Below are 13,913 nucleotides of genomic sequence, written 5' to 3' on the forward strand. Positions count from 1 at the left end.
AGTGGCTCATCCAGCAGGAGGCAGGGTGGGAAGTCACGCACTCGGGCCGGGCGTCTGTTTCTCTGTTTTCCGTGTCTGCTCCTTGCTCTTCCTGACAGTGGAAAGGCTGCGATGTCGTATGTTCACTCTGCTTTCAGTTTACCAGATAACCTTGAAATGTTCACGTACATTGCTGCTCCGTTTTCTGCATGTTCTGTTTTCTGAGGCCACCAGGAAATCTGCCAGTGTCACTTGACTGCCAGGCACAGCTCGTACTTCTGAATTTCTACCTTTTTATGCTCAGAATGCAATTAGAGGAACAGTGAGGTGCATTAGAAATGCCAACTATTAATGTTTTTATTGTCGAATGGTCATACTACAGCTACACATGTAAATGTCCGGAAATTCTAATGTTTACAAAACATCTTATTTTTTATTCACTGTGATTTTACATTAGCTTCAGGTGCACAGCATAGTGGTTAGACACTTATATAATTTATGAAGTGATCCCCCTCACTAGTCTAATGCCACCTGGCTCTATACATAGTTATTACCATATTATTGACTATATTCTCTATGCTGTACTTTACATTCCTGTGACTATTTTGTAACTACCAATTTTTTTACAGAACATTTTAACCTTTAAATAGTATACTAAGCTTTGGTAATTTGGGGGGAAATGTTCTATTCAATTGTGTCACCGGTTGAAATGTTCTGATTCAGTGGGTATCTGAGACCAGAGACTTGAGCAGAAGGGTTTTGTCACTGAACTGTGAAATGGTCATAGTGGGAGAATTATGGAGGAAACACACAGACCCTGGAAGGCAGGTGTCAGAGCTCAGTGACTTCAAAACTGAGACAGCCCAGGGACTGCTATTAAAGCCACAAACGTGCCGCTGAGTCCAGCCAGACAGGGTTTGAAGATGCTGGGCATGAGTAACAACCAAAGTGAGAGTCAAAAATGCTTAGTGTGGGCCCTGGAGGAGCGCGAGGGCCAAACCCTACTGTCAGCCAAGGGTAAGAATAGCTTCATTGCAGCATTCAATTAATTCAGTTCTCATAACAGCCCTGGTGTCATTCCCCAAATAAAAATGAGAACACTGTCAATCGGAAGACAAAGTGTCAAGTACCCAGTTGCGTGGACTCCACGAGGGTTCTCAGGCAGTCTCAGGGCTGGGGCGGTCTCGCTGGCATTAGTCTCCTTTCAGAAAGCGTGGCAGGCACCTCTCAGGCCCCTTTCAATCTCTGGCAGGACGAGAAACTGGTTTGTTACAAACCCATCTGTTGGCCACTAACTAGGAGTCAGGCATAGAGCTAAGCACTTAAAACAGCTTCTGTCATTTACTCCTGATCACTCCGTGACACAGGCAATACATGTGTCCCCATGGCACAGACGAAAAAGCTGGCAACCTGCACTGTGGGGTGGCCTGACCCCAGCTATACAAATATCAAGTGTGGAACTCAGAGTCAGTCCCACGCGGCTTGACCCCACCGCCATGTTCTTCCTACTCTGCTAAGGAAACCATAATCTTATAGGGTGGCGTCAGAGAGGTAGAGAAACTATCCTTGATATGAATGTCGCCATCATCATTACCTCACAGGTTAAAGTGTTTATGGTTAAAACACTCCAACAGCAGGGATGTCAAACTCACCTTTACGATCTCAGAAACACTAAGGACCTGGAGGAAATTCACCGTTGTGTACACACACACGTGCCAGCCCATTATGGGCATCGGTGGATGCGCTGGCTTCCTGGTCTAAAGAGAAAGACATGCTTAGAAGTGAGGCCCTGCACCCCCTGTGGGGGGCCTTGAGTCAATTATTGCTTCTTTCTAGGCCTCCGTGTCCTGACTGCACCATGGGATGAGCCCCGTGGTGTGACTTAAGAACCCAATGGGTTGACATTTACTGTACCTTCAGTAGAGGGGCTGTGCAGGGTGAGGTCACACTAACCGTCCCTACCCCGCCTACAACTGAGCAGTGAATTGTATCGTGGTAAAAAGTATCCTTGGTATTAGCACACTTCAGTTCCCACATCCCTATTGTAATATTAGCATAGTGCCTTCAACACAACAGGTGTTTAGTGAATAACTGTTGCGTAAATTAAAAAGAAAAAAAAAAGCTTAGCACGGCCCCATTTCCAAGCATGATTTAAATTGCCTTTGAAATGTTAGAAGTTTTTCCGTATTCCTTGGTACTCACATATTTCCATAGATGCTTGTATGATCTATTGTCTATTAGCAATATAATCTCAGCATTGTCCTGATATAAATATATATTATATGTAATCAATCAGTTTATTGTCTCCTGCTTTTTTCCCTATAACTATGTTCTCTTCCCTAATTTTTCATGCAAATCTGTTTTTATCCCCAGAATCCCTTCCCATTTTTTCAGATAGCCAAGCTTATCTACACCTGTGGCCCTGTTTTGTTTTTAAATGCCAGAGGAGCTTAAATGGAATAAAGATAGAATATTTTAACATATTTTATTAATATGTCCCTTTCAACCCTCCAGATACCATTTAAGATGTCTTTTAAAATGTTTCAAAAGAAGGATAGAAAAATCTCAGTCTTTATTTTGCTCTATGAATTACGAAAACCATCAATTAAAATGTTCCAGTTAATTTTTATATTTGCATTCTTCCTTATCTGAAAATGTCAATTGCTTAGTACAATTTGATCTTAGTTGGATTTTTTAAATCATTTCTGCTAAGTCAGGTTTGGTATGTGACAGAACTGGAAATTCTCATATTTCTTTAATATTTTTGTTTAATTATTATGCATAAAGTTAGGGCTATGATTAAATAGTTTGATTTCATCAACATTGTCACAGACTAAGTTTTCTTACTGTATTTTAACACCTCTCATTAATGAAAAAACAATAAATGACACGTTGAAATATTCATACTTCTTATCATGTGATAAACTTCCTAGTTATTGTTAAATATCTGGCTTCTATATCCAAAGTCACTAAGGAGAGATATTTTTTTAATTATCTATTTTTAATAAATGATACATCAGTTTGGTTACTAGTTTGGTTATTTTCCTAAATCATTTAAATCTAACATTTTTATTCTTTTATACATTTTTGCATATCGATCTTAGGAAAACAAGATGGAATCTTACTTAGAAATAATCTTTACAGATTGGCGTTTGATTGGTGCTGAAATGACCATTGCTAGGGCCGGCCGAGTGGCTCAGTTGGTTAAGAGCTCGCTCAAGAGTTTGAGCTCTGAGCAACAGCGGTTTGAGTCCCGGCCCGAGCTGAGCAGCCGCTGAGCTGCCAACACGTGGCAGGATGGCTCAGCTAAAAAAAAAAAAAAAAAAAAGAAATGACTGTTGCTTCTCAAACATTATTGTGTACGCTGATCCCTGGGCCTCTTGCTAAAAAGCAAACTCAGGCTCAGTAGGTCTGGTATGAGACCCCATTTTGAGAAGCAAACACATAAGACTATCTTAAGGGCAGCTAAGGATGACTCAGCAGAAACTTCTTGAACATCATCGTTAACATACAGAACTAGTTTCCTGCAAGTAAGGTAAAGTGATGGTTCTGGAAAGAACAAGAGAACTGCTAAGAATCAGCTATAACTTTCCATCCATCCTCTAATGCTTATTAGCTGTCTAGTCTTGGGCTGATTTTAGCTTTTCTCCATCAGTCTGCCTTCTCAGTATTTCAAACAGTTGAGAAGCTGATTAAGATTTAAAAGAAATAATCAGTTCTGATGATGACAATTTTAATTCAAATGAACAAACATTATTGAACAAGTACTATGAGCCTAAAAAGGGTGATGGAGTCAGGGTAATATTAAAACACTGTTAACACGAATTGTTCCTTTGTAAGAGTTAAGAGAGAAATTATATGACATATAAACATTGGCATTACTAGCTGGGAAATTCGTCTGATGGCATTTAGATATCAGCAGGTATATTTTTTCATCATTTAAAATGTTTTATTACTCAAAATTTAATGTCTTCTGCTGTTGAAAATTCTGAGTTATTCCTAAATTCTTGAGGTAGGTGATGCACCCAGGTGCTTCTCACATCGGCCTCTTCTAATTAAATCAGATAAAGAATTGTATCGAGTTAGAAGTGCGCTGCATGCTGGAATAGCTTCGTTACTGTCAATAATGCCATGATTTCATTGTTAATGTAAATTGGGATCGAGAAACTAGACATTTCAGAAATTAAATAAGATAGCAAATGTCTGCTGTTGGGAACTACTCCAAGATAATGATTTTTCAAAAGAATTCTGATGATGTGTCATGGACCACCGTAAACCCAGATGTGGCCCTTCCCGTCACTTCATGGCAGAACATAGAACCCCTCACTAATGATAAACCCAGCGTCAGTAGCTGGTTTTATACAAATCGTAGTTGACTGATAGTTTCTGTTTCAAATGGGGTAATTAATTATATTAGCTACATTTCATGTCATACACACATTAGGAACAAGAATACATTTGCAATGCAACAAACACTGTTTTGTTCTTGTTAGTGGATGTGACATGCATACCAATTGTCTTGCCTTTCCTTCCTTGAAAACTATTGGCATTAAAAATTAGTTTTCATCACTAGTGTTTGGACAGTCCTGACTACCCATTAGTGTTTGTAGAGATATGTTTTTACAAGGTGGCTAATTAAACTTATAAGACACAAAACTGGGCAGATGCGTTGGTTCTTCCATTCTTTTTGTCTCCTTATGAACACAGATGATGGTGATATTGTCAAGAAGCCAGCCATGGGGTTTCCCCCGGTTACTACAGCATTCTGATGTTTGCTTCTGACTATTTCTGATTTTCAAAGAAAATAATCATTTTGTGAAAGACTGGAACTTCTTCAGTAGCTCCCCTCTATTGCGTGCTCTGTGGCTGCCTGCATTTTGGGAACGGTTAATTCAGTTTGGTTAATGAAGCCTTCATTCTTTCTACTCCTCCGTTCCCCTTTTGATGGGACTGGCTGCTTCGTGGGGGAAGGGCTGCTATGCAAGAGCAGGACTAAACAAGGAGAAACTGGCTTGCATTTCTCCAATGTTAAGTTCACGTCTACCAGGGAGTTGACTTTTCAAAATGCACAGTAAATAGTCACATTTGTTATTAATCAGGCAAATGGGCATTGCAGCCTCAAGCAGGCATGTGATTTCCAGTGTGCATTGACATCCACAATGCTAATTCAGGGTATGGTGTGATAATTATCAGTGCTGTGTCAGCATAAAAGCAAATGGCATTATTCTAATAGTGGATTCTGAGATTGCTGACAATTAAGAATATAATATTATGGGGCCGGCCGAGTGGCTCAGTTGGTTAAGAGCTTGCTCAAGAGTTTGAGCTCTGAGCAACAGCGGTTCGAGTCCAGCCCGAGCTGAGCAGCCGCTGAGCTGCCAACAGGTAGCAGGACAGCTCAGCTAAAAAAAAAAAAAAAGAAAAAGAATATAATATTAGGAAAGGAATGCATTCACCTTATCATACACACCCACGGTTTTAGTCATGACTTAAAATGGAAGGGTGTGGTTAAGACTTACCCACTTTTAAAGAGCCTTACGTATTTTCCTTTCAGAGTGTTTCTCTTGGAGGATGGCAGCCTGAAGATACATAACGTGAGCCGGTCAGACGCCGGGTCCTACACTTGCGTCGCTACAAACCAGTTTGGCGTGGCCAGGCACACGGGCAGCCTCATCGTCAAAGGTATTCCGTCGTCTCCTGCCTTCCTTTGTGCATCCTGAACGCGGTCATCGCCAGGGGGGGAGCAGGCCCGGTGGGAACGCTTCGGCACTCGAAATGCAGCCAGTGGGGAATCACACAGAAATCACACCCGCTGCCAAAGTATCGGAATTTTCACAAATGCCTCAGTGCGGGGGGACGTGGGCAGTTTGATAAAGTTAGTGGATAATGTGTTTGTTGGTTCAGTTTCCTTCAGAAAGCCTCATTTTGTATGAAATTTTTACCTGGGTAGAAGGCTGCCAAGTACATAATCAGTTCATTTATTTATATAACTCTAGTACGTCACTGGTTAAATGCAGACTCTTGCACATATTTTAATAAGCGTTTTTTGTGGGGTTTTTTAAGAGGAAAAAGAAAATATTAGTGTCCTTAGGAGTCATTGTTTTTGTTTGTTTGTTTGTTTGTTTTAGCTGAGCCATCCTGCCACCTGTTGGCAGCTCAGCGGCTGTTCAGCTCGGGCTGGGCATCGAACCGCTATTGCTCAGAGCTCAAACTATTGAGCAAGCTCTTAACCAACTGAGCCACTCGGCCGGCCCAGGAATCATTGTTATATAAACAGATCATATCATACAGTTCAGGATGGTAAGACTGCACAATCTCTTCTTTAGACTTTGAAACTAGTGTCGCTCTCAAAGTACCCACAGATTTCACCAAGGGATGCAATTAGTGTTAGAAGGGCACAGACGCTTCCTTGATACTTGGCTCATAAAACTAGTATGTTTACTGGAAGCCATGTCACTTTTAGCATTTCATGGCTTCCTGGATGATAAAAATGACTGTCTTGATAAAGTAGTTTGAGCAGCTAATTAAGCTGAAATGATTCAATTTAGCGATTGGTGCTTTATCATCATTTCTATTAAAAGTAAATGTATTCAATAAAAAGTAGTTAGCTTTATCATCATTTCTATTAAAAGTAAATGTATTCAATAAAAAGTAGTTAGGTATATTTCACTACCCTTTACAATGTCTCAAGGAAAATAAACCCCCACCTTTATCCCCGGAAGATATTTCTGTCAATTTTGTCTCATACATTATGGCGACAATTGTCTGAAATCCTCAGGGAAATGTGACTGATAGACTTGTGTCAAAATCCAACTGGTATGGCGCATTTTGAAAAACTTCACTTCCTTAAGATTGTATCATTATCAGATTTTTAAGACAAAAATGGACTTAATGTCTCAAGGAATGTGCTGTAGCTATAATTAATGATAGGGTGTTTCTCCAGGAAATGTTTGGTAATACCCGGATAATGACAAGTGTGAATGCTTTATGCTTGAACAAATAGCTTGTCCATTAAGAAAGAGAGAGAGAGAGAGAGAGAGAGAGAGAGAGAGAGAGAGAGAGAGAGAGAGAGATCACCTCCTTGCAAATTAAGAAGGGGCAGGTGGCTTGCATTCATTTTATTTAAGCAAAATGATAAAATAGGATGGAGGAGCAAACACCATCGCAGTTAATTTCTCCAGGTAGAGAAATCCAGGGGGAATTCAAATATGAAATATGAAGGACAGAAGACATCGGGAGTAGAAATGAGTTTTCTCAGAGAAAGTCTCTGTAGAGCTGGACCAATGGTTTGGGTGCTAAAATGCAGCGATAGGGGTCCTTCCACCTGAGATTAAGAAAAAAATAATGAATGGGTAGACTGAACCGATGAATAGTCTCTTCCTCAAATGTTTCTTGAGGCTTTGGAGTCATGACACTGTCTGGTAGTAATTATCGGGAGAGAAATAAGCGAAGAGTCACATAAGCATGAGAAACTCAGGGGCAGGGGCTGTGCTTCGTTCCCGGGGCAGCGATCGGATACTCCGATGGGCAGGCAGCACCGTCTTTTTTTTCTGCTACATAGGTTCCCAGTTCTTAGGATAGAAAGACATTGATCGATATTTGGGATTGCCCATAAAATACACATCATCCCCATGTATTGGGTTGTCGGAAAAGTCATGATGTATTTTTCTGTTTTTCGTTGAAAAAAATGTGTCATGACTTTTCCAACAACTCAATACTTGACTCTCGCTACAAGTAAGAAAAGAAGATTCCTCAGTTTAAAAAAAAAAAGCAAAAAAGCACTGACTTACATTTTTGTTTATTTCTGGCACTCTTTGCTGGGACTATTGAAACAAAATGATCCCAACCTGCTCTCCTGGTCTCCTTAATATTTCTCACCCTTTCTTGTTCTGTAGCACATTGCATCCTTTTACAAACTACCATCCACACATTTCTGTCCATGGTTTCTTTCTCTATCTTTACTTTCCTCGGAAAGAAGCGTAAAAAAGGCAGGGATGTCACAAATCCTGAACAGCCCTGGGAGCTGTACGTGTTCAATAAACATTGAGTGATTGAGTTGAAAAGATCTCACCTTACATCCGTTAGTTCACAGGGATAGTTTCCACTCTGACTTCCTCGCTGTACAACCTGCAAGTTTTCAGTGTTGCAGGCTTTAAGCTTCTTAGGCCAATTTGCAATCAACGAGCATCAAAGGAAAATAACAAACTTCTAAATAAATGCTCTCACTTTCCCAGTTTAAGGGTTTGTAGTTGTATGTTTCTCATAGAGAGCCCACTCTGCAAGGGGTTTCAAATGTGAAGCTCCGTGAAAACTCTAAAGATGTTTTTGGGAGAACCAGTGTTCTGGTATTTTCAGCACAGACCAGAGGACGGCTCACATCAGCAGAAGGGAAGGGTGCATTCAGTTGGCATGAATACCAGTCATTTGCATGGCATTGCTATGCAAATCCAGTCCTAAGCGAAGACTATTATTATCACACCCTCTTAATGAGGCTGTGTCTGCAATTCCCTCTCATGGGGTAATGTCGGAGGTATCACTGCCACAGAATTATTACTTTACAACCTACAAAGCTGAAGTTTTAATCTGAGAAAGATATATAATAATTACAATACATGCACTGATTCAACCGTTTTCCTGACTATAAGAGTGTAGTACTCTGGTTGTTTGTTAAAAAAAGGTTTGGTGTGTGTGTGTGTGTGTGTGTGTGTGTGTGTGTGTGTGTGTGTGTGTGTGTGTTTACTCACCTATAATGCTCATCTGATTGTCATTACAGAATCAAATATAATTGTGTTTCTCAAACCAAAATCAGCTTGTAGTGACCTTACTGGTAATAGAGTGATAAGAAGCAAATGAGAAATGTCCATAAAGCTGATAAAACAATCATCTCTCTTTGAATATCCTTATCAGTCTCAGTCATGCAAGAAATGTTGTGAGAAATGTTGTGAGATAGCATGTAAAAAGATAATAGTTACAAAAGTAAGATATTTTCCAGCTTCGTTTTTAGCTGATAGGGCTTATCTGTGTTAAGAGAATCCTGAAGTTATCTGCACTGGATGTATTTCTTTTTTTCTAGTGCAACAGGTGAGGTGGTTTTCCATTCAGATTGGGGAGCACAATTAGCGCCGGCTGAGCCCTGCTTGGAGACTCGGGTGTAATTGAGGGACACGGAGAGAGCGGAAGTGTTTTCATTTTGCAGGACTCGGGTTAAAATTACCATGTGACATACACAAAGAGGTATATGAAAATCACATAAACAGGGAAATTATTCGATCTGGCATTTGGAAAATTATTAAAAAGCAGAGTAACAGCAGGCTATAAAGATGATCTTGTCTGCCGGCAACATTTGTTTTTGTTTCCCCACTGGGGAAGTTCTGGATGTTCAATTATAGGCCTCATTGCTTCAGCATTATTTTCAACTGAAATGTCGGAACTTGGAAAAGCATATCTAATGTGCAAATTAAGTTTATTGCTGTTCATTTACTTGTTTATTCTTTGTGATAGAGTCTTTATTATACCAGCAGAGAGAGTAGCCTCTCTGTTTTCTCCAGCAGAATACAGTTCCACATTTGCTAAGAGAAATGCCCAGTTAGGTAGATAATTGGAGGCTTTGTGTCTTTAAAAGACAGTTGCAAGGATTTGCGTGTTGAGCCCAGATTTATTGAGAAGCCCAGCTTTATCGAGTCCACCACAAATACAATTTTTCAGAAATGACGACGCATATTGGAATTCACCCGACATCTTGTAATGGTTGAAAACAGCACAACAGAGAAATCTCCCAGTACTGCTTGCTGATGTTTTCCCCAAAGTGTGTAATTCTACACCCCAATTTTCTGCAAAGAATGATTTAAAACATTTTAATAGAGTGGAGACTTTGATTTAAAAAATTAACGAAAACAATTTTAAGGTGAAAACATGTATAGTGAATTTTTATACTGGCTAGAAATGACATTTTCTTTTCCCCTCTAATATTGAAAATAACGCTGAGTGAATTCTTGAGACCTGAATTCCACAATATCGGCAAGTAAAAATGTGAAAAGAAACAAAAATATTTCATTTGTGAAACAGAATAATGTCAGTGTTCTTTTGGTCTTCACACAATTTAGTTCATAGTCTTTTAAAAATGTAGCACATGTCACTCAGATACAGTTCCCAGGGTTGTTAAGCAGCTGTTTTGTTTTGTTTTCATTATATATTGTATAATGTAAAACAGAGGTATTAATGCATTATAGGTTTGTGCCATTTTTTTTATTGTTCAAGATATTCTTTCCTGAATAGATCAAATCTATGACTGGCTAAAGTTCTGTTGTTTTGTTTATTCTTCATACAGATAGGGGGTGCGTTGCTAAGGTTATTCCATGGGAAGGAGGCCAGACACATGCGTCTGCATCACCTGCCCACACGGTGAAAAGCACAGGCTGGAATCAGGTTCACTAGCTCTGTCACGCGCAAGATCGCCGAGTTTGCCCACTGTTATTGATGCCGTCTGCTTTGGTGTCCTCATTATTAACTGCCATTTACTGAGTGTGTGCTCTGTCCCAGGCAGTGTGACAGGTGATTTCCATGCATTATCTACTGAACAACGCTTCAAAGCAGATAATCGCTATCTCCACTTTCACGAGGGTACACGAGGGTACACAGATGGCTGAAACTACTTGCCCGAGGTCCCTGTGTCAGCACATGGTAGAACTTTCCCTTCCTTCTTTTTGATCCTCCAGTACATTTATATGACAATAGCAGCATCAGACACTGCCACGTGACATTGATTAAGTCCACAGGGATAAAAATATACTTGCAGATATTAGTACTCCCCCTTAAATATTTCAGCTTACCTTCATTAAATCGACTTTAAAATTTGCTTACATTCTTTTTCCTTTGAGGTAGACTTTACATATCATGAAACGCATACATTGAAGTGTATATTTGGCACATGCATACCCCTGTGTAACGCAAAACAGTACCAAGATATAAGACATTTCCTTCACCCTACAGAGCTCTCCCTCCTGCCCCAGCCCACGCTTACGATTTTCTCCTCCATAGATTTCACACACATGCAGCCACACAGTACAGACTGCTGTCTGTCTTCCTTCACTTGACATAAACCACTAGCTACCCACTTCCTGTTTCTTACTAAAAAGAAACAACAAAAATCTAGCCAGCGGTTGGTTCAGTCTGTGCAGTAAAAGCTATCTTGAACTGCACATGCTTTTGTCTTCGGTTTGCTGTCCAAGCTGTACACACTTGTGTGCTGAGAACCTGGTTAGGAATTGGAAGGTCAGCTGTGTATGTGTCCTGGACTCCATGCTGATGCTGAAAGAAACAGGCTCCAGTGCTCTCAGGGTCTCTGCTCCTAACCAAGCCAAGTGGTCACTTGGGCTCTGTTTTAGGAATAGTGTGTGGCATTACTGCAGAAAAGACCCTCAGACGCAAGCTCAGCATCTGGTGGGTGGGCCTTCAAGACTCCAGGAAGCAGATTCTTTCAGGCCCCAGAGAGGAATGTGGTTGGGCTGGTGGAGAATGGGAAAAGAATCACATTATGTGACTCAAACTCACCCCGATTCCCCTTTGCTGGCTTTTGCTTTCTCGTTTTGTCTCCTCTCAGCCCTGTAAATGTTCCAAAGAAAACATCCTTTTTCTACCAGCCCCCTACCCAGCGAAATAAACTTCCCTAATTCCCTCTCCCGTAAAACTACAGAAGTCTTCGGCCCAACGTGTAACTACAGCTGCGGATAATATAGTCATGAGGAAGGCTGTCTGAGCCAACTCTGCCTGTTCCTAAGCAATAGAACCGTGAAGCCCCAGGTCGTCGCGGCCGACTGTGCATTACCAGCTCTGAATGAGAGCAGTCGGCACGTAGAATCCATTGAGCAAAACCCACAGCGTATGCTCTTTTAGATAAATGGCTCGCCCTGCTTTATGGTTTAGTAATAGAGAAGGTCTGGGTTTACACTCCTCACGGTTACTTGCTGGGGATTTTCTCGTGTTACCTTGCATGATACTTAGGCATCTTTTCTCATTCAGACAACTCAAATTTTAGACAGTTGCTATCTTTAGACTGGCTCTTCCTTTGTTTCCTTTACCTTGGGGTTTTGGTTGCTGTTTCAATATTCGTTCTAAATCATTTAAATATTGAAGTGGAAGATGAGTGGGTAATGGCACGTGCAGGTGAACTGGGACGTATTGACCACGATTACTTTGTGTGTTGACATTCTTATACTCAGCCTGTGGTGGAATGTGTACCAAGAGCCACGTGTAGATTTTAATCTGCCAAACACGGGTCTGAGCAGATAATCTTGCACTTGGCTAAGGGGACATAAAACATCCTAGTTGGTGAACTCATCCTAGAAAAAGTGCTACGTGCCTCACTGCTGAATATCACTATGGTCACCTTCAAAGTACTCCCTTTGGGAAGATATGCACCAATGCCAGCGCCTAGTCCACCCTTCAAAGCAATTTTGGAACTCTTTTCCTGGAATGGCCATCAGAGCTGTCATCGTATTACCCTTGATGTCCTGAGTGTCATCAAAATGTCTTCCTTTCAATATTTCCTTTATCTTCAGGTAAAGAAAGAAGTCATTGGGGGCCAGATCAGGTGAGTAGGGAAGGTGTTCCAATACAGTTATTTGTTTACTGGCTAAAAACTCCCTCACAGACAGTGCCGTGTGAGCTGGTGCATTGTCGTGATGCAAGAGCCATGAATTGTTGGCGACAAGTTCAGCCCATCTAACTTTTTCACGCAGCCTTTTCAGCACTTCCAAATAGTAAACTTGGTTAACTGCCGAGTTGGTACAAATTCATAATGAATAATTGCTCTGATATCAGAAAAGGTTAGCAACATTGTTGCAACAAGTTCACGAACTTAATTTGTCAGACTGTGTATGCATACGAAGAGGACAAGAATATTAAACAAAAACTGGCGACTCCTTGGTTGTCTTCTTTGTGAAGGTTTATTCAGAGTACCAGCGTTGGTATTCCTGTGTCTGCTTTCACCAGAGTTAGTAATTTTGTTTGGTTTGTTTGCTTTGTTTTCTGTGGGCTTGACGTTAATTTGCTCCTCCATTCTGTCTCAGTCACCTGCCCTCAGCATCAGCCTGCCCTCGTTGGGGGAGCCCCGTGGCCTAAACGCCTGCCTGTCTCTGTCTGACTTAGGCACTGATTTTGGTAGAATGCATCTTCCAATGGAGTTTTGAGACAGAATTCAAGATAGATGCAAGTTTTTAGAAGATTTTTCATGTTCAAAATATCTTTCTTCTACGCTTACATTGGATTAATGATTTAGTTGAAAATAGAATTCTACATTGGAAATCATTATTCTTCAGAAATTTGGAGATGTAACTCTGATCTGAAAGCTGAAACCATTTTGAGTCCTGAGCTGCTGTTCGTGACATCTTCTCTCTCTCTCAAGTCCTCTTTCCTAGTGTCCCGCTATTGCGTGCTGATGTACAAGTCTGTTTTCAGCCTTTAGGCTGAGCGTTTGGTGCATTTTGTCATCCTGAGGACTCAACCTTCTTAGTCCAGGAAGGCCTTCCTGAGCCATTTAATAATTTACTCCATTTCCTCTTCTGATATAATTAAAAGTGTGATTTCCTAAACTGTTATTCTTGTTTGTGTCTATCTGTCTGTAGGTATGCATATATGTATCTATTTGTGTGTAGTTTATTATATTTTATATATTTAGATATAGTTTATATACATGTATATATGTTAGATAGATGATGATAGATGATAGATAGATAGATAGATAGATAGATAATGTGTTTGTTTCTCTGTTCTAGTCTCCATTTTATAGCTTTTCTGCCCTACCTTTTGGGAGATTTTTTTAACTTTCAGACATTCTATTTAATTTTGTTTCTGCTATGTTTAAAATGTTTAAGTGTCGTTTTATTCCCTCTCTGTCCCTTTCTATAATAATTTACTCTTCTTTTTCTCTCTGAAAATAT

At 40.4% G+C, this 13,913-nt stretch overlaps 1 protein-coding gene and 1 long non-coding RNA gene across 3 annotated transcripts in view; one reads left to right on the top strand and one right to left on the bottom strand.

Annotated features, from left to right (window-relative positions):
- The window catches only part of CNTN6 (contactin 6), an 88,711-nt gene that overhangs the window by 43,737 nt on the left and 31,061 nt on the right, over window positions 1–13,913 (top strand). For both annotated transcript variants that reach the window (XM_019655512.1, XM_019655511.1), the window contains exon 6: window positions 5,531–5,658. In XM_019655512.1, coding sequence (XP_019511057.1) covers window positions 5,531–5,658 — 128 coding nt within the window. The remainder of the gene's footprint in view (window positions 1–5,530; window positions 5,659–13,913) is intronic.
- On the bottom strand, window positions 548–8,314 carry LOC109389731 (uncharacterized). The gene is made up of 3 exons (XR_002125453.1): window positions 8,048–8,314; window positions 1,632–1,736; window positions 548–1,224 (listed from the first exon to the last, which is right to left on the bottom strand). It is a non-coding gene; the product is annotated as an uncharacterized LOC109389731 (long non-coding RNA).

This window comes from Hipposideros armiger, unplaced genomic scaffold (genome assembly GCF_001890085.2).
Source record: "Hipposideros armiger isolate ML-2016 unplaced genomic scaffold, ASM189008v1 scaffold_241, whole genome shotgun sequence".
Lineage (NCBI taxonomy): Eukaryota > Metazoa > Chordata > Mammalia > Chiroptera > Hipposideridae > Hipposideros > Hipposideros armiger.